This window comes from Rattus rattus, chromosome 1 (assembly GCF_011064425.1).
Source record: "Rattus rattus isolate New Zealand chromosome 1, Rrattus_CSIRO_v1, whole genome shotgun sequence".
NCBI classification, from domain to species: Eukaryota; Metazoa; Chordata; class Mammalia; order Rodentia; family Muridae; genus Rattus; species Rattus rattus.
Window position 1 is genome coordinate 145,848,348 of NC_046154.1, and position 26,858 is coordinate 145,875,205.

Below are 26,858 nucleotides of genomic sequence, written 5' to 3' on the forward strand. Positions count from 1 at the left end.
TTGAGTTAAAGCAAAACTATGTGTTTCTAAGATCGATTCTTTTTTTCCTATTCTGACTGAATTAGTGGACCAGTAATTTGGAAGTTTTAGCAAAGATTGGACGGAGGAAGTTCACGAGCTCCTTTGTAAGCAGATTTTTTAATATTTGATACTTAGGATGCCTACGCTCCGCAGAGGAGCATGTCATATTCTGATGTGTGGTTACATCTTCATCTAGAAGTTCAGTACCATGGAGAACAAGTGGCTTTTGGAAAAGTTCAATTTCTCAGGCATAGAAGTGAATGCATAATAATAATAACAATAATAATAATAATAATAAATTTTATATGTTTAAAATGTATAAATTAATAAGAAAAGTAATCAACATAGTAGAAAATATGCTTACTCGTGTTTTCAAGGAGTGGATATTATTGAATATATTTAGACATGATGAGATTCTGAAAGTTATATAGAGCCCCGTATCCTATTGGCTTTATAAAGTTGTTGAATTGCTAACAGATGTGAAGTAAATAGTTTCCACACATACATCATCAACAGTTCCATGAACAACTTTTTTTGAGATGCAAAATATTTTGAACATACTCCACACTTCCTTTTTAATATATTTTTATTTAGTCCTCTATCATATATTATATCCCAACCACAGTTTCCCCTCCCTCATGCCTTCCCATTCCCCACCCTGCACCCCCACCCAATTGACTTAACCTGTATTTCTCTTCAGAAAAGGGCAGGGCTCTCAGGGATATGGGATATCATCCAGACATGGCATATCAAGTTGCAGTAAGACTATGGATGCCCCCTCGTATTAAGGTTGGACAAGGCAAACTCAGTGTGAGAGAATGGGTCTCAGAAGCAGACGGAAGAGTCAGAGACAGTGCCTTCACCACTATTAGCTACATAGGAAGATCAAGCTACACAACCATACATATGCAGAGGGCCTAGATTACACCCATGCAGGCTCCCTGTTGGATGGGTCAGTCTCTGTGAGTCTCTGTGAGCCCGGGTTCATTCATTCTCTGAGTTTTCTTGTGGTGCCCTTGACCTCTCTGGCTCCTACCATCCTTCTTTCCCCTCTTTAGCAGGATTCCTGATTTCTACCTAATGTTTGACTGGAGATCTCTGCATCTGTTTTCATCAATTGCTGGACGAAGCCTCTCTGTTGACAATGGGCTAGACAACAGTCTATGAGTGTAGCAGAATATCATTAAGAATCATTTCATGGGGCAGGAAAGAGGTTAAGAATCATTTCATGGGGCTCAGAGGTTAAGAACACTGCATGTTCTTCCAGTGGTCCTGAGTTCAATTTCCAGCAACTACGTGCTGACTCCTAACCATCTGTCACATAATTTGTTGCAGGCACACATGATGGCAGAACACCGTATATAATAAATAAATAAATACATCTTAAAGACGAAGCAGAACAACAGCAACAAAGAATCATTTCCTATCACTATTTTTTGTCATTCATGTTTGGTTCTATCTTAGGTTTCTGGATTTTCTAGCCTCTGGGTCCTGGCCCCTAGGCAGTGATAGGCGTGAGCTCCCACCGTGTGATGCGTCTCAAGCTGTTCAAGTCACGGTTGGGGTCTTTCTCAATTTCTGTACCACCTCTACCCCAGCATATCTTGCAGGCAGATTCATGTTTCTCCAACTTGAGTTCTTCTTGCTACTTAGCTTCTCCAGGTTTATAGATTGAAGCCTTGTTACCCTTTACTTTACAGTAATATTCATTTATAAGTGACTATATACCATGCTTGTCTTTCTGGGTCTGACTTCTCTCACTCAGGATGGTATTTTTCTAGTTCCATCCATTTGCCTACAGGTGATGTGAGGTTATTTCTTTTAACAATCGAGTAATATTACATTGTGTGAATGTACCCTATTTTCTTTCTCTATTCTTCAGTTGAGGGGCATCTAAGTTGTTTCCAGTTTCTATTATGAATAAAACTGCTATGAACATAGTTAAGTGTCCTTGTGGTAGGATGGAGCATCCTTTGAGTATATGCCCAGAGTGGTATAATATGGTCTTGAGGTAGATAGAAATACAATTTTTGAGACTGACTTATTTTCCAAATTGTGTCTCCTTGATCTCCTTCAATTGTCTTATTGTGCTAGTAAAGACTTCAACTACTATACAGAGAAGGTGTGGAGACAATGGACAACCATTCATTAATTCATTTAGTCAGTCAGTCAGTCAGTCAGTCAGTCAGTCAGTCCAGATTTTAGTGGAATTGATTTCAATTGAATTCCACTTAAATTGATGTTGGCTATGTGATTGCTCTAAACTGCCTTTACTATGTTGAAGTACATTATTATATCCAGAATCTCTTCAGGATATTGATTATGAAGTAGTATTTGATTTCTTCAAAGTCCTGTTTTGTATCAAATGAGGGGTAGTTTTTTTGTCTTTAGCTTTCTTTTAATATGGTGGATTCTACTTGAGATTTACATACGTTAACTGGTCCTGAGAGTATTTGTATTTGTGTTTATAAGGGAAACTATTCCATAATTCCTTCCTTTGTTTTGGTTGGGTTTTGATAAGGTTTGGATGTCAGTCAAACTGGGGCCTCCTAAAATGAATTGAGCAGTATTCCTTCTGTTTCAATTTTGTGAAATAATTTGATAAGTATTGGCATTAATTGTTTGAAATTCTGGTAGAATTCTGTGCTAATACCATCTGGCTTTGGGCTTTTTTTTCAGGGGGGCGGGCATTTAATCACTGCTTCTATTTTTGTAGGGGTTATAGTGCTGTTTAAATTTCTGTCTTATCTTGATTTAACTTTGCTAAGTGGTACCTATCAAGATAATTATACATTCTTTTAGATTTTTCAATTTGGAGGAGTACAGATTTTTAAAGAATGTCCTTATGATTCTTTGAAGTTCTTGTTGTCTATTGTTATATCTCCCTTTTTATTTCTAATTTTGTTAATTTGGTTGGTCTCTCTCCTCCTTTTTGTTAAATTGGATAAGGTCTGTCACTCTTACTAATTTTTTTTCAAAGAAACAACTATTTGTTTCATGGATTTTTAGTATAGCTTTGTTTATTTGTTTCTATTTTATTGGTTTCTAACCATAGTTTATTCCTTGTCATGTACTTCTTTTGAGTGTGATTTCTTTTCTTCTAAATTTTGTTCTTTCAGATATTCTCTTGTTAGTATACGATCTCTCTACTTTTCTCCACTTTATTTTTATTTCTTATTTTTTTAATGTAGACTCTTAGTTCTATAGACTTGCACCTTAGAACTGTCCTCACTGTCTATCTTAGTTTTATGTATTTTGTTTTTTGTTTGTTTGTTTGTTTTCATTCATTTCTGGAGGGTATTTAATTCTTTTCTTAATTTCTGTCTGGACCCATTTTAATTCAGAAAAGAGTTGTTTAGTTTCTGTTAATTTATAAGCTTTTTCCTGCTTCTGTAGTTGTTGATATCTAGCTTTAATCCATAGTCAGATAAGATGCAGGGGTGTTATTTCAATTTTTGTATATTTGTTGAGAATTGCGTTGTGTCTAAGTATGTGGACAATTTTGGAGACAGTTCCTTGAGATTCAGAGAAGTAGGTATATTCTATTGTGTTTGAGTTAAATTTTCTGTAAATATCCATTAGTTTCATTTGTTATATGTCAGATAGGCCCAGCCTTCACTGTTTTTTCTGGATGACCCATCTATTGGTGAGCATAGAGTGTGGAAGCCTTCCAAGACCAGTGTGTGAGAGATCAGTATGTGACTTAAGCTGTGCTAGTGTTTATTTTACCAATTTGGGTACCCTTGTGTTTGATGCACAGATGTTAAGAATTGCAATATCCTCTTAATGGATTTTTCCCTTTGATAAGTATATAGTGCTCTCCCCTGTCTCTTTCGATTAATTTTCAAGTCTATTTTGTCAAATATTAAATTGGCTACCCCAGCTTGCTTTTTAGGGCCATTTGTTTGGAAAATCTTTTTCCCAACCCTTTCTTCTGAGGTAATGTCTATCCTTGATGTTACAGTGTGTTTTTTTGAGTACAGCAGAATAATGAATCCTGTTTCTTTATCCATTCTGTTAGTTTCTCTCTTTTTATTGGGGAATTGAGACCATTTGATTCTGAGAGCTATCAGTGAGCAGTGTTTATTGTTTCCTGTTACTTTTTTTGGTGATGGTATTCATGGTGGCCTGTGTGCATGTGTGTGTGCATGTGTATGCATTGTGTGTGTGTGTGTGTGTGTGTGTGTGTGTGTGTGTGTGTGTGTGTGTGCTTTTTTGATTTCACTCTTCTGGGATTATGTATTCCCAGTGTTTTCTTGGATGTAGTTAGACATATATAACTTAAATTTGACTTGCTTATGGAATCTCTTGTTTTCTTCATCTATAGTGAATAATAGTTTTGCTGGGTATAGTTGTCTGGACTGGCATCTGTGGACTCAGTGTCTGTGGTACATCTGTCCAGGCTCTTCTGGCCTTTAGGGTTTCCATTGAGAAGTCAAGGTATAATTATAATATGTCTGCCCTTACATGATGTCTGGTCTTTTTCTCTTGTAGCCTTTAATATTTTTTGTATGTTTAGTATTTAGATTATTATGTACCAATGGCATTTACATTCTGGACCAGTTGATTTGGTGTTCTGTATGCTTCTTTTACCTGGTTAGGCATCTCTTTCATTAGGTTAGGGAAATTTTCATCGATGGTTTCTTCTTTTAAATTTTGTTTCTTTGATCTAGATTTCTCTTTCTTTTTCCTTTTCCATTATTCTTGGGTTGTTTTTTTCATAGTGTATCAGGTTTCCTATATGTTTTAGGCCATGAGCTTTTTAGAATTAATATATCTATACAGGCTGTTTTAAGGTCTTTTTTTCCCCTCATGTTTCAGCTGTGTTAGAATATTCAGGACCTGCTGTGGTAGTGTTTCTGAAATCTAGTGGAGACATCTTGTCCTCGCTATTATTGATCCTGTATTTATTCTGGCGTCCAGGCATGTGGGAAGTGGAAGATTGTAATTCTGGGTGCTGACATCTGGCTTTCTCTTTGTTGGATGGGTGTTTATTCCCTTTGTTTCTGTTTTCTCTCTGGTTCTTAGGAGAGTATGATGCTTGTATTTTGCCTGGAAGGAAACTCTACTGCGGTCCTGATAGACATGTATACTAGGGCTTCTAGGTAAAACTTGTTTCTGAATATCAGAAGCAGGATTTAGTAAATAGGCTGGGTATTGGGGAAAGCAAGGATGTTCTACCAGGAACTGCTTATTTAATACCCTTGGAATGGAGGAAGAGTAAGGAGCAACCACATCAGACTGAGGTCTGCTGCAGAGATGGAGACGAGGCTGTGGGATTGGGTATGGAGGAAGAGAGGGGAGAGGTGAGCATTTCCTGTTAACACACCTACTTCCCTGGCCAGAGTAGCCTGTGGGTTCCCAGGGAGTCCCTGCTGGAGCTGGGAGCTGGGATAAAGCAATGAGATGGTCAAAGGAGAATGGTAGATAGGGGAAGATCTGTGAAAGTGACTAGACATGGAGTGGGTGAGGCTGCTGCAACGTTAAGGATCATCCTGGGGATTAGATATGGAAGAAGAGAGGATGGGGTGGAGATCTCTGCTCAGCCTACCGCTTCCCTGGCTGGAGTACACGTAAATATATTTTGGGGGAGAGGGCATGAATTAAGGCATTGCTTCACTTGTTTTTTGATTCTTATATTTAAGGAACTAGTTTTAGCAATGGCTAGGTTTCAGTGAACTGAAACTAATTAAAATGATACATTTTCAATTGAAAGCCCCCCATTTTGTAATTGTGAAAAACTTTGCTGAGTTCTCTGTGCTGAAAGAGCAACAAAAAATACACAATAGCTGGAGAAGGAAATTTGGTCTTCTTCATGAGCACCATGTAATTTAATTCTAAATATAAACAGTTTCCACATAATTTTATCTGCAGCATGATCTCTTTAAAATAATACAGTTGTCCAAATGCCTGGGTTCCCTGTTGCCCTTAGTATTCAGAGATGCTGCAATGAGCTCCACCAGTTCTTTCAAAGGCTTGTTAGCAGACCGTTTTCTCATGGTGTAATGATCATTGTTGGTCAGGGTGAAGCAGCAGATGCTGAGACAGCAATAGGGATATTGCCTCAGAAGCTTCTGTAGCCAGCCAGCCCTCCTAGAGTTATCCATTCCTATGAGGGACCTGTTACTGAGGTTGTCTTACTTCGATATCTTTGTACCTTATCTCTCCATGACTCCTAGAAATCAAATTTCTATCAGCACATAGACATTTTACTAAGTCTTTCTACCTAGTTTCAGATCCAGAGATGGAAACTAGGTAACTTTCCTTTACAGTAATATGATATAAGGGGATGTAGCCAGTTTGATGAAGGCTTGGTGGTTTTTGTTACACTCTGAGAAGCAGAATGGTTTTTTGCCTTTAAATAAGTCTTTGGAGTTAGTTACGTTTGGATATAAATGAGAGGAGTTTATAATAGAGAGCTTGCATATCATCCTTACCATAGGTTATGGGCAGTGCATGGTCAAGATGGGAACCTTGAGAATAATTCTTGTTTTGCAAGTAGCAGACACCCCAAGACGGAGTGAAAAGCTATACCTAGCAAGAAGTTAGTACTTAAGGACTTCCAATATTGATGGTGGAATTATGTTTGAACCCTTTTGCTGGTAAATGTACAACCAGAAGCATACCTTCCCCAAAACCATTCCATGTGCTTCTGCGGAGGGTGCACTGTGTTTTTATACGCACTGACATAGTTCATTATTGCAGTTCTCTGTGGTAACTGGGTGAGAGGATTTCTCCAAATTACCTCTCATTTAAATCTTTCTAAGACTCATTTGTGATTTTCTACTGTTTCAGCCATTTTCACCTGTTCACTCACCAGGGGCTTCCCCTGACATCAAAGTGCTGGCCAACTTTGCAGTTCATGAAACTAGAATCCAAATATTACCTTTCCTTTTTGTCTGACTTTTTTTCTCCACGTTTAGTACCTCATTAGCATGTTAGTTATGCCTCAGAATATGTCCCTGACTGTCATGCTAGACTGAGTCACTGTCATACCCAATGAGGACTAGTGTCACCAGAGTGTTTCCTAGCTGAGCCTCTCTACGATACATCCTACATTCAGCAGATGCCAGAGATATTCAGTGTGGTGAATTTGCCTAGTGCCCTGCTAAAACCGTACAGAGCATTACATTGCAGTTAAACTACACTTGTCATATAGCATACAATGGAGATTTTACCCCTAACCCTCAACAGATACCAAGATTCTCTAATGCCTTACACAGAATGATAAAGGATTTGTGTGCAACTTGTACTCGTCCCTTTATCAAATCGGCTGTAGATTCATTATGATGTTTAATATAAATAAGTACTTGTCATACCCTACTGCTCAAGAAATAACAGAGAAAGTGTTGTACACATGTAGTACAGGTAGGATTTTTTAAGGAATACATTTTTAATGTGTAGTTGTTGATTGAGTCCATGGATATGGATATGGAACAGGCAGACCCAGATAGCCAACTGTAGAATCAAGTATGCCTTTGTAGCCTATAAGCTTTTTGATCACTCACTCCAAGTTCATCTCACTGAACTCCAGCTTTGATACATGTAGCATGTAATTTTAAGAAGCATGCTTGGTCTGGCTAGACTCTGGGACCAGCAGCCACCTGCCTGTTCCTCCTAGCCAACGCCTCTCCCTCAAATGCTGGCTTTGCCTTTCCAGAGCTCCGAGTTCAATCTCTTGCCAGCCAACCACAGCCAACTCTGCCAGTGTCCGCCCAGTCTGGCTCATCAAACAGCCAGCTTGTACCCCCACCCCCAAGAACGCCTCCAGTTCCTCAGTGCCCGTTCCTCTGCTGCCTGCTTTCTCTTCCAGCCCACCTTAACACAGTGAATGAAAAACGCCAGCCACCTTTATATTTTAAAACTGACCAGATAATTCAAAGGCTGGGCAAAGAATTTCCTGCCCCGTCTTTCATTGCCTCCATAGGCTGCAGAGGCCGCAAACTATCAATGCCCTGAGAAACCCTTCTTATCAACTTCTCATCCACTAGCACCTGGTCCTCTCTCCTTCTCTTTCTGTCCTACCCAGAAAATCTCACCTCCATATCTTTCCCCAGCGATTAGCTTCTGCTGTCTTTTTTAGCCAACCAACAATTAGGGAAATAATTAGGAAAAGAATCAGGGAAACTCCCCCTACAGCTATACACTTTCTACCCCTGAAAAATGACAACTGCAGTCCTACCTGAGGGTGCTCTGCTTGTGGACCCTGCATCTGAGGGGGTCTATAAGGCCAGTCCATCACTTTGACTTTCAGGGTCAAGCTAAGAAAGATCCATAGACATAGGAAGAAAATAGCCTTTCTGCTCATGTCTGGTTTCCACTCAACCAGATCACGGTGTAGTATCTCCCACAAAGGGACACTAAAGATCTTGCAGATTTAAAAAAACAAGGGTTTCTTTGCTCGTTCTTCAAGTCTATGGTGAGCCACAAGGTCACTATTGTGCATTGTCTTTACTCAGAGGAGTAGCCTAGGTAAAGGTGCCTCTTTACCTAGAATGCTACTGATTGTTCTGCAAGAGAAAGGAATGAGCTGGTTTTACTTAGTCATATGGAATCTACTGTAAGTAGCCATACACCACATCGATCCCCATCATCTTACATAGCTACAGCAATCCTCATAGACATGTTTATCCTCAGAGAACTAGTAAAGTATCTCCTCCCACTTGAACGTGCACACCAGTGACCACCTAACCTTTCCAGTATGTAAAACCCATGCAGAGATGGTAAATATTGCCTATTTTGCAAAGTGTATGTGTGTAATAATGCATGTCTGTCACTGCAATACCCCCTGCTGAAATAGAGTTAACACTCACTTACAGCGTGGACTTACATGATTACATTTAAGAGTAATGAATTGAACTTCAGTGAATTAACACCAGGCCATATTTACTGTATGTACTATGAGAACTCAACAAATGCTAGATGTTATGATGATATTTTAGAACACAGGCAGATGTGTGATAGCATAAACAGAAGTCTTCATCAATCAGTGTTTAACCCAGAGGAAATGTTCTGGGAGTGGGATTCTGCAGAGGAATTAATTAATTGGACCTTTGGTGGATAGCTGCATGTTCTCGATGGGTGAAAGCAAAGGGAGTATTTTTTTGCCTACACACAAACATATATACGCCTTATTGTTGCTTCTCACGATCTCGGAATGTTATGCCTGTGATTTTTCCTATCGTTCGTTTTATTTGTAAGCTTAAACACTTATTCCCGTAGGGTCAGAGCAAGCACATTGCAATTGTTTAAAATGTGAATATAATTCTTATTACTGTGAGAAAACTACTCATGCTCAGCCCCATGACTTCTAATTTAAAATACCCACAAGCCCAGAAGGCTCCCTGCGAGATGAGAACTCCTGCATGCCTTTCTTGCTTGGTATGCAGAGTTCATCTGTCTCTGCAGTAGGTGCTTGGGTAATTGGAGTTAGTCTAATGTTTTCATCTTTGGAGTGGGGGAAGGAGTAAGCAAATGTACAGTCTGTCTTACAAGCAAGCATCTTTTTCAATAGAGAAACTCTAAAATTAATTCATCCCTTTGGGTTCAAAGAGCATTTTGAGCAATGCAAGGCGTTCTCCAGTTTTCACTGGTGTCTAATGACTCTAAAATGCCACATGTTATTCAAGCATCAGCTTACAATGAGAAGTTTCCCTTCCAAACTATGAAATTGTGGGTCTCAGTTGAATCTAGCGGGCCATGCACGCGATGCATAAGCAAGCGCTCACTGTAGAGCCCCACTGAAGCCCAGCACCATCTTTTCTTCTATTTATTTTCTAGAAGTTTGTGTTTGCCCCCTTCTGAGGAACTACAAAGCTTGCTGCTGCTTTATATTCCCTTTGCTTTCACCGATCGAGAACATGCAGCTATCCACCAAAGGTCCAATTAATTAATTTCTCCTCCTGCTGGTGAAACTGACATTCCAATGAAGCAGAGGCTTTAGTTGAATACTACATTTACACTACCATGAGCACAACATTGTTTTAATCAGTGAAATCTCTTTCTCTAGGTTTACTCAATGCACAGCATTGGATTTGTTGTCTAATATAAAATATATATGAGAGGTGTGGGCATTGTTGACCTGAAATTCCAAAAAAGAATGTTTGCATTACTACAAACAAATTAATATACACATAGCGTGCAATTGGTTGGAACTGAGTGTCATAGGCATTTTATAAATGTTACTGTGATTATTGGCTAGAGAAATCATTTATAGGCTGTTATTTCAGGTGTGTTTTAATCCATCTTGCAAGTTTGTAGCATGCTGTTTGATAATAAACTCCAATTTGAATTTTGCCGAATTTTGATGTGTCTAACAGAAGCATGACCTAGTCAGACTTCTAGACTTAGCATCACAGTTGGCTTTTACTCAGGGCATTATACCCTCAAGCGGAACTGGAGGAGTCTTTGTTGTGCAGATTCATGCATTTCATACTGGCTGGATTGAGAATGCAAGTGGCCCTGCCTCCTCTTAGCCGCATAGGGAATGCTTTCCTGCTTAGAATCTTTAAGTCAATGTGTCCAGAGCACCTGCCTATTCTAACAGAAACTGATGATGTGGATTCTCCCTATTGAATAGGTAATGATGCAGACAGGCTTCAGAGAATATCTTTAATTTTACGTTAAGAGGATGATCCAGTGAGGCTATTAAAGCCTGGTTAATGGTTGCAATTAGTAGTTTCTTGCATGAATTTTCCTGTGGAGGCAGGAACTAGTTAGTGTCTGAACTCCTAATATGGCACCAATGCCAGGCCAAAGAATTGGTTCTACTCAAGTCTATCTTGGTAAAAGAATGGTTGTATTTGGGTTGCTTATGGGGAAATATGCATGAAAGTTGCTTATAGGAGCAGGGATGACTCATGGCTGCATCAGGGAAAGGCCAGTCCTAGCATGGTGTGATGCCTAAAAAGAGCTGCATCCTTAGAATTACCAAAACAACTTGAAAGCAGCTCCATTGAAGGCTCATCTCTCTTCAGCCATCCATTGCTGGATTTAGAGCCTTTACTGAGGACTTGTGAATTGTTAGGTTTTAAGACCTTCCTGAACCTTGTAAGTTTCCTTAACCTGCTGAGCCTTATGAGCCTATTTCAATTTAGAGGAAATAGCTACACTGTAATGCTGGTGGTACTAATGCAAGAGGAAATAGCTAACAAATATTATATACCAGAATGTTGCTCCCTTTTTATTCCCATTGCAACCATGAAAGCTAGTTACTTCTTATTCCCATCATCTAACTATCAGTGACCCACCATAATCGCTTCAGATAACAAAGCTGGTGGGGAAGGGCATACCAGGCTTTGAACCAGGATCAGGCTGATCGTGTGCTGTTCTGTTATTTCTGAGTACTGAACAGTAAATCTGAGCTTCCTACGATGCATTTTATACACAAATAGTATTTGACATGTATCACAGAAGCCTTCTGGAAATATTTGTAAGCTATCACATTTAGCAAATAAAAGACTTATCTGTTTTATCTAGTTTCAAAACATGCACTTATGTTCTAAAAAATGTCACATTGCAGCCTTCTGTCTTCAATAACATATTCTCCTAAATTGGAGCGTAAGACGACAGAGTATGTGATACCAACGGACAGCGACAATGAAAAGGGAGAGAGAAATAGCAAACGTGTCTGTTTTAATGTAGCAGGAGATGAACAAGAGGATTCAGGTCATGATACAGTCAGCAACAGGGACTCTTACAGGTAAGCTGGTTCTCAATCTCATTTCATCAACAAACTCAAGTGAGAATACATATTTTTCTCAAAGACTTAAAAACTGTTAATGGTTGATTTTATCAAAATAACCACCCATTTAAGGAGAACAACACTGTTCTCATTAACAATCCAGATTATTTAGAGAAAGCATTTCTCCTTCTAGCAGTGTAAACCTATTGTGGAGAGAGATGCCTTTATAGGCTGTGTAACTGTGTAATAGCAATTGCTAAAAATGTCTTTCTGGTCATAGTTCATTAGCTAGTAAATATCTAATAGTCCTTTTCACCGTTTCCCTTTTCTTTTTCTGTATTGCTCTTTCATGTCCAGCTTTGTGTTTGTCTCCTCTCTGGGCTCTTCTTGTAGTAGTTAGCCGGGTAGTGTAAGCTACCACTGACTGCTGACTGGAACACCCGAGGACTGGGAAGGAAGGAGATGCTCCAGGCATGCATCCTCACCATGTAAATTGTCATCTTTCCTCTGTGTCTCCTTGTGTGACCTCCCATTATAGACCCCTTCTTAGAGAACATAGTCATACTGGATTAAAACCCATCCTGATGACTGTGCAGGACTATGTCCTTCAATCTGGTCCCATTTTGATGTACTAATTATTAGATGTTAACTTCATCATTTCAGGTTAAACAGTCTGTTCAGTACCCCTCCCTGCTCAATGGCTCTTAGGAGTTCCATCTCTGAGAGTGCTTTGTTCTTTAAAACCTCGTCTCCAGAATTCTCACTGAACATTTTTACAGCTAGTCACATGAACAATGTGTGCAGCTTCCTGTCCCTGGTTTCATTCATGTTAGTTAGAGGAAAAATGTTCAGTCTTGTTCACAGTGTTTTAAAATGGAAAAATCATATAAGTAATAATTATATCAAAATTATTCTCATCACATAGTGTTATCTCCTATTCATAATTGATAGTCTTTCAAATGCATAGTTTTAGCATTTTAGAATTTAAAATACTCTGCCACAGCAACCAGGAGTGATAGCATTCTGGTAGCCCCATTTAACACATCAGGAAGGAGAGGACCACGGAGTTATCTTCCTTAATCAGTCTGCTGTTCTAAATTTTTCATTTTTCCAAAGAGGATTTTGACAATGATATCAAAGTTGATTATTCCTGGAAATGTATTTATGAATCAAACACTGTTACTATTTCATTTACTTCTAGCTTCTGAAAGTACCACCATGCTTCATAATAGGAATCTGTAGTTTCTCTTCACTGGGAAATGATGTTTCTAAAAATACTTTGTACCTCCATATCCTAGTTACCAGATAATTAAAATTACCCTCACAGTCTTCCTCTGGACTATGATAGAAAATTGAAATAAGAATTTAAAATCAAGTCCGTTTTCCTTATTACAAGGGGTTAAAAAATTCTCCTGCCCTGTTTCTAAAATCCAAATTATTTTCATATCCAGCAGCATTGAAAACATTCTTTGTGTAGACATTCGTCATTTCTAGTGCTTTCCAGTGCTGTGTTTTCTGTGGAGACAGATGAGGTTCCTACTCTGGGGAGCTCCAGGTATCCCTAGTAAGTTATTGTTTAAACTAGTAGATAGGGTTGAAAGAGAAAAGTCATAAAGCAGACTTTGTCTTTGTCAAAAACTTATCTAACCACTGTTATTAAATAGATAATGGAGAATCTCAGGTGGGCTGCCTCCTGGTTTTACAACCAGACAGCTTTAAAAACTCACTCAGGAATCAATTACATAGCAAGAAAATTTGAAATGTTTGGATTTGAAAGAGTGCTTCTGAAAACTGAGATAGATTGAGTTGGACAGGTCTCTTTCTTATAACGTTATATGGAACACACTGATAAATGTGTCTGTGGCACAGGTTTATGTGAGAAGAAATAGCAGGAGGAAGTAGGCATTCTTTCATTAGCACACACAGCAATGACTTTCACTATGACATTCAATCCTGCATCCCTCTGCTCTGCTCATATATGGCCCTCACTACCCTCTCTTGCTATCACAGTGGGATACCAACCTGGGCGAGCATGTTCTTAAAGCAACATAAGGCTCTTTTTTTGCAGTGACTGCAACAGCAACAGGAATTCCATTGCCTCCTTCACGAGTATCTGCAGCAGCCAGTGCAGTTCCTACTTTCACAGTGATGAGATGGACTCAGGTGCGTGGGGTCGACAGCCATGCTCTTTGATGTTAGTAACATCCAAGATGCCTGTATGATGGGGATTAGTTTCTTGATTGCACATGTATTTTCAATTTTATTAGCCATTCTCCATGGCCACCCATATAGCCTTGTGACTGAAAAAGTGAGTTTCCAAATCCCAGATATAAGAACAGCTCATTGAAAAGTGTTATTGAACGTATGGCTTCTGATCTTCCTGTTCATTGTGAAAGGTTCTAAGAACACTGGAAATCAGTTTTAGCAGAAACACTGGGCATGGATGCTTGAGAAGAGGTGTGAGAAGACATTTCAGTCTAAGGATGTTTTTTAGAAGGCACAGATGCCTGAGAACCTTACATTAAGTCAGCAGGGAGAGGGGGGCGTCAGAAAAACACAGGTTGATACTCTGCTCCCTGTGATGGGCATTGCCTTGGTTATTTCAGGACCATGATCCAACTTGATCCAACTGACTTTTCTGCTCCATGAAACTGGATACCATTTTTCCTGATGTGGGATAAGAGCTCATTTTGAATTGCTTGTATGTTATCAAGTATGAGACTATTTCAATGTGTTAAAAATGGGATGGGGGTTTTGGCTTATTTTTCACATAGGCGATGAACTTCCGACCAGCATCCGGATATCTCATGATAAACAGGACAAGATCCACACTTGCCTGGAGCAGCTCTTCATCCAGGTATTATGGGACAGTGGGGGTCTTGTTTACAAATTAAAAGGTAGAAATCTTTCAGATGCAAAGAGCTTGGAAGGCAAATATAAATGTCTCCGTCTGTCTCTTCGTGTTTGCTTTAAAAGAGGCATTCTTACAAGTAACCTAAAGGAAGCTATGGGAGATGCCGTCTTGACTATTTGTGGGTTTCCTGAATGTTTCCTGGCTTCTTGCTTAGTGTTGGTTCTAGTTTTGAAAACTGCACAGTTGTCTTAACTTTCATGTTAGGAGTTTGCTTTTGTAAAATGTTCCATAATCATAATTAAAAGTTAGAGTATTGAAGGTTTGGGCACTTTGAAAATAATTCTGTGTTTTTTAAAAGTAAGTTCTAAGCTTTCACTTTCCTTGGTGAAGTAAATTTTTATTTGGTAATTGTTTATCGATTTATAAATGACTAGGAAGAATTGGAAATATTTAAGTGAGAAGATGAATTCATTTTGACATTTTGTTTAAAGATAAGTTTCACTAGCATTGTGGATTTTCAGAACCACTTATTTAAGAAAAATATTTTATGAGATATATTCACAGATGTGTATATATTTATAATCATTTATTCATTTATATCATGGATTGTGGATTAATATAATACTTGGAAATCTACCCTCAATAGATGGATTCAATAACCAACCTCTTGAAAGGACGAGCTGTTGTAAGGGCCTTTGAGCAAACCAAGTATCTCACACCAGGTCGAGGATTACAAGGTAGGTCTGACATAAATGTCAGATGATTACATGAAATAGGCAACATAGTCACGAAGCAAAATCATAACATCAGAAGAAAATAATTCCTCTTTTTGTTCCATAATTCTCTATTTCTGTTTGGGTTGTTTGTGAAAAAGATATTAAAAATCACTGTATTATCGTTTATAAACTTTTTATGTTTTTTTGAGTGTTTAAAACACATGATTCTTCTAGATCAAAAGCGGAAAGGCATGAATTAAAGACACAGAAGACTTAAGGTTTTTCTGCAGAGGAGTATGGTCCAGCTGGTCATATCCCATGCAGGGGAAGGGGCTCATGAGTGTAGAATTGGCAAGTAGACTTCAACACAGCAGTGCAGGCTTCACACATCTCTGTTTCAGTATTCACAATAGAGCTTCTGCCTAGATTTGCTTCCTGGCTGGACTATCTATAAGAAAATAACATTGAGCTTTGGTTTTTAGAGTTAGCACACTTTCTGATGTGACTTCACTAAAGAAATTATGAGTGCTATTCTAGACTAGTAAAATTGGCAAAAGCAAGCAAATTCTGAAGCCAGTGTCCTTGACTGAGAATCCTCCGTTGACAATACTGAGAGCCTTTCCATGTCTAATTAGAATTCCAACAGGAAATGGAGGCAAAGCTGAGTTGCCCCAGGAGGTTGCGGCTCCACCTCAAGCAGGATCCTTGGAATCTTCCCAGCGGTGTCCGGGCTCTTGCACAGAGCTTCAGAAAATATGTTGAAGGTGAGTGGGAAAGGCAGGGCACATTGTGGTAAAGTGATACAGTGGTACCCTTGATCCTCGTTCTAAAGCAAATAAGAGGAACGCAGTAGATGAGGGAGGAGGAGAGAGGGAAGGAGTAGGCTTGAAGACACTGTGCACTGTATCATGGAGAGGATCCTGAAGGAACACAACATTGTGCATAGACAGATGAAACACCATGAGCTTCATAGTACAGAATTAGAAATAATTACAGAGAAAATGATAAGGAACGAACAAAAAGTACACAAAGCTTAAATTTTTATAGGAAGCCTAAAAAGTCTACTGTACAGCTATGTGGGAGTCTAATTAGCGTCTCAGCTTCATCACTAGTTTTGAAAGTTTGGCCTTGGCCGACGGTCGCTGGCTGCCATGACACATTTACATGGCATCCTGAAATTGTCACAACCTAAGTTAGAGATCAGGTCTGGAGCTTTGTTTTATTCTCACAGCTTTAAGACTACTACTGGACATGGTGGCCGAGAGCAGGGATACTGCTGAGCCTACTACCATGTGCAGGGTGGCTTCTCACGACACAGGATCATTTACCCCCAGATATTGACAGCACTGAATTTGAGAATTGTGCACAGCAAACATCATGCCCACGCTTATAGTTTTATGTCTTAGCTCTTCATTTGCTACTCAGCTGGAATAAATGTATTCAGCAGGATTCTAGTCAGAGTCCAACTTTAGGGTAAGTTAGGAAAAGTGTCCTATTTTCCCATCAAAAGATCATCTCCTCTCACCTGATAGAGCCCGGGCAGGCAGCTCTGCTTCTTCATTTGGTGAGTGTTATCCTGAGATACTAAGTCTTCTGCATACAAATACACGCAAATATGGCAGGTTTGAACGTTGAGTGGAGTAGAGAGGACATTTGGATGGATGTGGATGGAACAGGCCCCTAGAAAGTTAACAGATGTTTTATTCAATGATGAAATGTTTTGTTATTTGTAACTGGATTTCTTGGCTATATTTTAATTTTATGGCTTAATCCTGTGATTTCCTGGGACACTTATAACATCCCATGTGATGAAAATTCTGAATCAAGACTGCCCCGATTAATAAATATTTAAAAAATGAATGGGTTTTAAAGAAACATTAGGGAATTGAAGCACATGCTTTAAGGAGGGGATGCCATATTTTCTCAAAATAGTTAACTCTCAGCAGCCTAATGAACTCAATAGTTATAAAACCATAGTTCTCACCAACTTTTGAGGTTTTGACCATAATAAAATAGATTTAAAATAAATTTAATAGCATTTGTATTTCAAATAAGCACAGTATTGATTATAAAAATACATATACTTCTGAAACTTTGATTTGTTACTTAAAAAAGGTATACATATAATGTAGAAACAAACTTACTGAAAAAATACTTTTAAATCTTAAATTATTATCCCTGGTTGAATTTTTATATTCATTTTCCCTCAAGGCACACTTGGAAGTCATAGACTTAGTTAGATACTTAGTGATTGAGTTATCGTTTGCTTGTTCATTTGGTTGGTTGATTGATTGATTGATCGATTGATTGATGTTGTGAACATTGGTACCACCCTTGGTCATGAGACTCAATAGCTGGTTTAGTCTGGCTGTATGTCCTAAGACTCTTAGAGTACAGGGCCTTTTGCAGACTTTAGTTCTGTCTATTTTCTAAGTGCATTTGATATGCACTTACAGTGGGTCAAACACCAATTGTCTTGTGTTAAATGACTCCTTAAAACACAATAAAAGCCAATTAATTTACCATCCACTGCTTCAGCCTGCTGCCTACTGGGCTGTTCCAGGGAGAGGGTAAGCTGCCATTATCTTCAAGACAGTTGTTGTAATGTAGACTGTCCTCAGGTAACCTTCCCATCCAATTACCACTTTGTTCCACTTGCTTCAGTGTAATTTTCATCCTCCCTTTCAAACTGTTGGGAATGCTGTAATAGATGGAGCCCCATGGATACTAATAGGTAAAAATTTAACGTATTGATATAGGGCAATGTGTGTCTTACATATGTCAGTCAACAGAGTGATCCATTTACGTTCCCTGAGATCCAACTTATAAGTTATACCAAATATGGTATCAGAATAGCACAACACTGTGGCTTTTATTTAAGAATTGCTACATGCCATTTCAATGTTAGATGAGTGTTTACTTATCTGTACAAAGCCTACTGAACTGGGAGAGGGTGGAGAAGATAATAGATAGTAGCTAAGTCAAATGGTGATCATTTATTAAGATGTCATAAAAATGGTCTCCTGCTTAATCCTTCAGCTAAGCACAGTCTCCAGTTACTAGCTACATTGAAGTGCATTTGCTTAAATTGTGCCCAGTTTCTATTACATGATTTTTCCTAGGAAGATTACAAAAATGCCCCATTACCCCAGATAGGGCAAGGGTGAGTCAAAGAAAGAGTCTATCTAGATTCAGTCTAATGAATCAATGAGTGTTTTGGGGCTGCTTATAGGAGCATGGGTAGCTCACAGGAGCTGGCAAGGGCCATCACCAGAAAGCATGTGTGGTAGATGGCTGTGTTCTCTGCACAGCTTGCAGGCAGCCAGGTCACTGAAGAGCCTCCTCTCCCCTGCGGGGTTTCCTGCTGACACAGTCAATGGGAGAGCCTTTGGGAGTCTTCTAATTTTCTGAGCTTTTGGAATCTGCTAAATTTCTTGTCAATTTAATAAGCATTCTCCCTCTAAGAGGGAGTATTTCACATGCTCTGTAAGTGCTAATATTTTCTCCTCGTCCTTTCTTTTAAAAACGGCATTCTTTTAAAATCTATTTTCTTCCCATAAAGCTACTTTTTCTTCTTTCTTTCTTTTCTTTGTTTCAATATCTTAAGGCCCAATTTTCATTCTCTATCTTGCATTCACAATGCTAATAATTTTCTATTCATCTCTTCGTGTTTTCTGATGTGTACACCCTAATACCAAGTGTCTCATTAATAGTTTATTCTTCTACCCTAGAGCCTTGTCACAGCAATTTTCTCTTCGATGACTCAAACTCATCAGTCTAATGTTAGAAGCTACTTTGCACTTGAACTTCATAATTGTAGCCCAGTCCTAGTGTCTTAATGTTATAAAAACAATCTCTCTCCTCTAGATGACTGCATTATTTGCTACTCACTTTCTGATGCATTTCTTTGCTAGCATTATTTCCAAGGATGCTCTGTCTCCCTGCTGATCTAAGCATAAGTTTCTATGAAATGTTTTCTTGCTGTAAATCCTGTATCGGCTTCAGTTAGTTTTAGGTTATAGTCGTAGCACTCTTTCTGTATATACAGCACTCAAAAAACTTCCGAGGATAATATGTGTATTTCTTGATCATTTTTCCTAAATAGGCTATTATAAAGATAAAGTAGATATCATCTATGAATGAACTGGAACTGAAAGTATTTATTAAAATTTCTAATGCCACAAAGCTGGGTTATAGTAACTTGGTTCTCAGTTCAATATGCATTTCTACCTCTGATATCCTTTTGTTCTGTCAGTCTTGTTTGTAAACCTTAATGCCCTTTGAAGTGCTGATTCTTGATCAGTTAACCCACCCCATTCTTTAACACCTATAAGCCTACATAGGCCAGGATGCCTTGTAGCCTTCTTTTTTTCTTTTTTCATCCTACAATGTAGGTTACATAGAAGGAACTTGATACTTTATAAAATTTTCCTAATGCGAGTGCGCTATTTTCTATTGGTAGCAGACAGCCACAGTGATAAGTATGACATTAATACATACTTGTCAAATATTTGTGATTGGCCTGTGTGGGATGGAATAGCAGAGTATATCAATGTATATACATGATTTTTTTTTGCTAATTATTTTAGTCACAGTAGCAGGTGTTATTTTTATGGCTTAGCAACACAACTTTTAATACATATATGTTAGGGGATATTACACAGGCTAAGATAGCTAAGGACTACTGAGAATATGGCAATGTTTGAATGGTGTTCTACTACTTTTGTAATTCATAGATGAAAGATGATTTAGCATTCTGAGCAGTTTGTTGGCGTTTGTCTTCACAGATGGGCAACAGTAGAATGTCAAGTAAAGAGAATTTTGATTGCCTGATATAGTAAGACCATGGTGATTGCCTAATATAGTGAGACCATGGTGGCTTTTGCTGCCGTGTAACAGTGCGGAGTGTATTTCAGAAACAGAGCCGACGATTAACAATGTGCTTCTCTCCCTGCAGAGGTGAAGTGCCGCATACTTCTGGCTCTCCTTGAATACTCAGGTAATGTTTTCTCCTAGTTTTACTGTTGAAAGTATGTGGCTCAGGTCATAAAAGTTTTGAAATAGGAAATCAGTTCCTTCTGCCACTTTAAGACACAAAGCGAGCCTTTGACACCTGCCTTCTTCAAAGTACTGGAAAGATGCTTTTTAAAATATATTTACATGTTTTAGTAAGAACCAAAAAGCCTTTTCTCACTTTTGATCATAAGTACATAAGAGAATGCATATAAACACATATTAAAACAGTCTCATTAATAAAAGAAAGAGGACATTGGGCATGAAAGAACAGGCAGGCAATGCCATCCCTCAGGAAGCCAATGAAGAAGGAACATTACAAGGAGTCCATCCTGGGTTACACAGCAATATCTTCCCTCAGCAAAACAAGGGGAAGGGTATTTGGGATTTATCATGAAGCCATCTAATTATAGTTTATGGTCAAAGATTTATATAAACATTTTACAGATTATACATTAACATACTTCTAACATGCATTTAGAAGGAGTCAACATAATTAACAATGATGCCAAATGACAATTAAACATTTGATCAAACTATCAATTACAGATGCTAAGTCATTAGCTTCTTCAGAGCAAGCACTGTTTCCTTTTAAATACCTAAAATGGCAGCTGTCACAAGTGTCCCTCAAGTATGCGTTTTATGTAAGAATGATGGCCTGAGAATGTAGCTGCACTGGTAGAGCTCAGCTAACAGTCAGAAAAACAGTAGTTTTATCCATAGAGTGGCCTGATGGCACCTACACACCCCTAACCTTTGCACCCAGGAAGCGGATGTTGTGGAATTATGTAGGAGTTCAGCACTGTCTGCATAATGATACCTAGGAGCAGGTTCTAATGCTACAGTAGAGAAGGGATCTTTACTGGATTGGGAGTGATTTTTTTTTAATATTTAAGAGCTAGCTTCTTACCCAGTTACTAAGGTTGTCTTAAACTCCTCAGTTGAAGTGATCCCTCAGTTTCAACGATTTGAGTATCTGGGATCCCGCCACAACCATCTTGGGATTTTTCTTTGGATGGCAGGACTTACAAGTCCATGGCTGCAGGTAGAGGCTAATCTGTGAGAGCTTTAGAGCCTAGCACACTTGGAAGCTTTTGGGGATGAATGAGTTGGGTCAAAGAAAAGGGTTTTCTATTACTTGCTTGGCTGGTTCGTGCTTCTCTCCTTGATTAATAACAATAATTACAACAAAATTCTCAATCTTTTTAATTTTTCTAAAGACATTTCATAGATTTCCAGGAAATCTTATCGGGGACTACTATTATTGTTTCTATAGTTATAAAAGAAAAATGTTTTAGGAGAATAATAATAACCAGTAGATTGTTATTCATTCAACTCGGATCTTGAATGTCATGAGAGTTCACCAAAATAGTTTCCAGTGAGCAACTTTTAAGAAATAGCAAAAAGCAGTTTTGAATTACAAATTCAGTTTCTTCAGTCCATTAGTAGTCCTGGACTGCATGGCGCCAGTACTGAGGTGGCCATTTTAACAGATAGTATTGGTGAGTGTATGTGTGCTTATGTGTGTGTTGAGAAGGGTTCTCATGTAGCCCAAGATGTCTCAAACTCAGGACGTGGCCCAAGCTCATCTCTTACTATAGAATCTTGGCTCGGCCTCCCAAGAGTTGGGATTGCAGGCAGGTGTTACCACACCAACTGGCAGAGGCTTCATTCCTTATTTTATTCTTCTATTCTACCTATGGTTCTTTTGTTATAGTTTCACTTATCTTTCTTCCCTTTTATGCACAGTATGGCATTTGAACAATAGCCAAATTGCTACATCATTTTGGCTGTGAAGTGCTGTTTCTCATTAGAAAAGCATAGGTCTTATCTGCTAAATTCTCTGCTTAACCCTTTTCATCTTTTGGAGATGGTTATTTAGAAGCCAAAGATAAAGGTAAATATTTATTTCTCTGGTTTGGGCCTTTAGGACTTTTTTAAAAATAGTTTTTCAAAGAACTTTTATACATAAGCCCTATATCATTCACCTGCCCCCTCTTCTAAACTCTACATGTACTTCCTCCCAAAGTCATGATCTTTTCTTGAATTATTATTGGTATAAGCATACACATATGTAGATACACACACACACACACACACACACACACACACACACACACTTGTACATATGACAACTTGCAACTTGGGATTGGACAACCTGTGTGGGAGCTCATCTGTGCAAAAGCCTGCTTCTCCCTCTCTAGGTAGCCATTGACCAGAGGTAGCATTGCTACCATTCCTATTCGGTGAAGTCTTTGTGTTCTTGTCTCTGCTTGTTTTTCTCCCCTGCCCTACCTTCTCTGAGTCAGTATAATACCCATCAATATTTCTCTGTTTGTCCCTATTCCCTTCAGGGTTCTTTTTCAGCACTAAATTAAGGCATTTGGGCTTGTAAATAGCTGAAATTACACAGAGTATTGATTGTGTTAGGTGTTTACAGAAGATGAATATAGTAGGTACTTAAGTATTGAAAGGAAATTGAAGCTTTTGTATAGGAACAAAACCCACATTTTTGGAAATATATTCCCTCTACAAGAAAAAGCATAATCTTCAAAAATAATTAGAAAGCTGTGACAAAAGCCATTCTTTTGCTAGAAGCTGGGCACAGCTGTTAAGATGTTTGCTGAAGTTCTTTATATTTTATAATACTAAGAAGTGAGAAGAGCTTTGTTATAGAAGGACACTGGGGAATTTTGCATGACTACATAATTTAAAGGAATATATTTAAAGGAGTATATGTTTTTTTCTTACAGGACACAGATTCTGGTTTGTTTCTTTATTATCCTCTTCTTTTTCTGCCCAGTAATATGACCAGGTTTCTATATATAGCAGTCTTAGATACTAAGAAAAGAACAGTTGCAACAATAAACTCATTACACTGCATTTTCTTAAGAAGTGCTTGGTATTTTCAATTCTACTTGTCTTTATTAGATACCTAAGAGATAGGAAGAAGAAATGAATTGTCTTGGTTCTTTTTTCTTTCCAGAACTAGGGATTGAACCCAAATCCTTGCTCTTGCTCATGCTGGGAAGCACTCTGCTACTGAGTTTTCTGGCCGCTCAGAGCCCATTGGCTTAAGATACCAAAGCTAATTAGTTGCCTCCAATGTCCATGGGTATAGCTCATGCGAGTGACCCCATTTGGTTTTAAAGCACTTCTCTTCCAATGGGAAATACAGCTATGTAAACAGACTCTCAAAGTCCTGTTAATTATACATCTTAGAGATGCCCTGACTCGATGATGGCAGACATAAGTTCACTATGTTTCTCGATAGAAAGAGAAAAATTCACGAAGGGAAATACAATACTTCAATATTTCAAGGAGGTCCAGCCTTTCAATGAGACGCAGAAACAAAAAGTGGGCTATATGGCCATTTCGCAAGGCATTTAATGTTTGAGGGTGCCGAATCTCAGTGGAGGTCTGTGCACAAACACTATTTTGTTTTGTTACAGTTTCACACCTGTAACAATCTTGCTGCACTGTGGGAGGAGAGATGGGATGGGGCATTGTGGGATGGGACGTTGAGGAGCTGTGAATATTGGGTAGGGATGTATTATCACATGGCCTTAAGAGGCTATGGGACATCAAGAAGCTGTGAATAATAGGTGGGGATTATCACCAAGTGACCTTGATGCTACTGAGTTTTTAAATTTTCTAGTTTCTGTGAAATGGTAACTTTTTAAAATTACTTGTAAAACTCTCCATATACAATGTAGATTAAGAGCCTTTATTCTGTAGATGATGGCTCCCAGTCTCCATATCCGCAACTTCTGCCCAATTTATTATATTAAATTATCCTCAGGTTATACATGGGATTATTCCTTCAACAGCTACTGAGTGTTTTTAAAGTTTATCCAAGCTTTCTACTTCCCTCTAGGACAATTAAGGCTTTTTGAATTTGGCTCTTAAGTCAAACTGTAGCCACAGATTCCAGGACCTCTGAGAATGAATTCATGCATTTTTGTGCTTTAACCAGTACCCTGCACATCATTGTGTCTGTCCACTCTGTCAGCAGACAGCTGTTGAATGCCCACTCTGTTAGAGTGGTACAACTCAGACAGGTGTTTCTTTCTGCTTAAGAGAAGAGTAAAGTTTATTCTGGTTTTCATGTTGGCTAACTTCCTGCAAAACATTTTTGCCATCAAACAGCACAGGACACATGGTATGGAATTTTTGAAGGGAGATATCTAACATGCACATGTTGGTTAAATTAATAAGTTGAACCTTATGAAATTAGCATATTCAACTCTTTTGATCTGCCAGAGGAGAAGACTCATATAGTTAAACCTAATAAGGGAATATCTTAAATACAGTGTTGCATATTTTAATATTGAACCTGTTTTCTATGAAAATATCAATAGTGAGTGTTCTTAATATTAAAAGTAACACAAAACAACTCTATTATGTGGAAACATGATTTTGATGGTTATTAAAAACAAATGTTCAATGTTCTTGGTAAATGACTTAAAAATTGTGTCTGTCAATAAAATGAGTATTCAATGTTGAAGACTTCATTTCTCTTTGTTTTACACCAATATTGGTAATAGCTATTCCCTTCACAGGGTTATTTAAGGCCTCAAAATATTCAGCCCATTTTGGGGCGGGCGTTATTTTGCCCTGTGTTCCTCTCCCATACCTTGTTTTCACCCCAGGCAGAATGTAGGGCCTGAAGATCATGTAGACTGCAGGTTGCACTGATGCCACATGTGCCAGGTGTGTTTTATCTTCTGTATCCAGAAACACACCCCGGAAAGGCAGGTCACATGCAAAACATACCTTCAAGGTTGGTTTGCCAAAAGTCATACAATTGTTGGATAGTACTTTTATTAAGCATATTAAAATCAATTTATGCTAAAATTAAATTCATTCGTATGTCAGGGAAAATATAGGAATCTTCAGTTTTATTAATGTAAATATATTTACCACTCAAGGAACTGAGTTATTTAGTTTATAACGTGCAGATTTGGTTACTAGTACAAGTAGTTTGTCAGCTAATAGTTTTTCTCCACCTGCATTATCACTTGGGTAGGTTTCAAAGGTGGTTATTTAAAAAAATATTAATATTGTTTGTCAACACAAACTACATTTAGACTTTGAGTCTTTTTTACAAATAAAAATTGTGTCATATAAGGCAAATAGATAAGTAAACGAAGGTTTACATTTTTCCTCAGGTTTTCATAAAATAAGTTAATGATTATGAAATAGAGTCACAAGGCAAATGAAGGAAATTTTTATTTTGTATCATTTGGAGTTTTCATATACATACCTTTTATATATGATATATATTGATCGTACACACCCTTCATTCCCCTACTCCAGCTACCCCTGGGCCTCTGATATATCTCCTGCCCAATTCAAGTCTTCCTTGTTGACTTTATTTCTTTATTATTATCCTGTAGTCCACTGCCTCCAAGTATTGCTCTTTGTGTGGAGTTGGTCACAGGGCCATCCACTAGGACACAGAGTGTCCAGTGACCACACCCCTCAGCTAGAGACAGGGCATGTACGGACCTGTCCTCCTCCATGCTTGGAGAGCAAGCAAGCTTAATTTGCACAGGTCTTGTGTATGTAATCAGAGCTCCTGTGAGTCTCCTCTGTGCAACAACCAGGCCATGTCCAGAGACCAGCATTTCACAGCGACACCCCTCCCCATCCACGGAGACTTTCTTTGATAGTTCAGATATATTTTAATATTCAAAACCTCAATGGAAAGCACATTTAAAAGATTTCTTATCAAAGAAAGTCAAACTCACCCTTCCCCCTCCAGTTAAATGGAGAAATTAAGTACTAGCCTTGGACTATGCTTAATAATTCATTTTGAAGCTGGTGTGGCGGCATATACCTTTAATCCTATCGCATAGGTGGAAGAAGACCACACCCCTCAGCTAGAGACAGGGCATGTACGGACCTGTCCTCCTCCATGCTTGGAGAGCAAGCAAGCTTAATTTGCACAGGTCTTGTGTATGTAATCAGAGCTCCTGTGAGTCTCCTCTGTGCAACAACCAGGCCATGTCCAGAGACCAGCATTTCACAGCGACACCCCTCCCCATCCACGGAGACTTTCTTTGATAGTTCAGATATATTTTAATATTCAAAACCTCAATGGAAAGCACATTTAAAAGATTTCTTATCAAAGAAAGTCAAACTCACCCTTCCCCCTCCAGTTAAATGGAGAAATTAAGTACTAGCCTTGGACTATGCTTAATAATTCATTTTGAAGCTGGTGTGGCGGCATATACCTTTAATCCTATCGCATAGGTGGAAGAAGCAGGTGGATATCTATGAGTTCAAGGTCAGCCAAGGCCAGTGAGTTCCCTGGCAGTCAGGCTACAAAGAGAGACTTTGTCTAAAACAGAATAGTTTTCACTTTTTGCAAGCTCTTTTGAGGATTATAATTACATCATTTCCTCCTGCCTATCCTCCATCCATACCCTCCTATGCAGTCCTCCTTTCTGTCATTCAAATTCACAGACTCTTCTTTCATTACTTGTTATTATGTATGTATAAGTGTATGCATATGTCTATGCGTATACAGACAGTCCTTTGTGTAGGATTGAGGCCTAGTGGGCTT

General features: G+C 38.5%; 1 protein-coding gene across 1 annotated transcript in view; it reads left to right on the forward strand.

Moving 5' to 3' along the window:
* Prex2 (phosphatidylinositol-3,4,5-trisphosphate dependent Rac exchange factor 2) overlaps positions 1-26,858 on the forward strand; it is a 209,296-nt gene that overhangs the window by 176,569 nt on the left and 5,869 nt on the right. The window contains exons 26-31 of the mRNA XM_032907637.1: positions 11,543-11,722; positions 13,773-13,867; positions 14,479-14,561; positions 15,205-15,295; positions 15,910-16,038; positions 20,232-20,273. Of these exons, the coding sequence (XP_032763528.1) occupies positions 11,543-11,722; positions 13,773-13,867; positions 14,479-14,561; positions 15,205-15,295; positions 15,910-16,038; positions 20,232-20,273 (620 nt within the window). The remainder of the gene's footprint in view (positions 1-11,542; positions 11,723-13,772; positions 13,868-14,478; positions 14,562-15,204; positions 15,296-15,909; positions 16,039-20,231; positions 20,274-26,858) is intronic.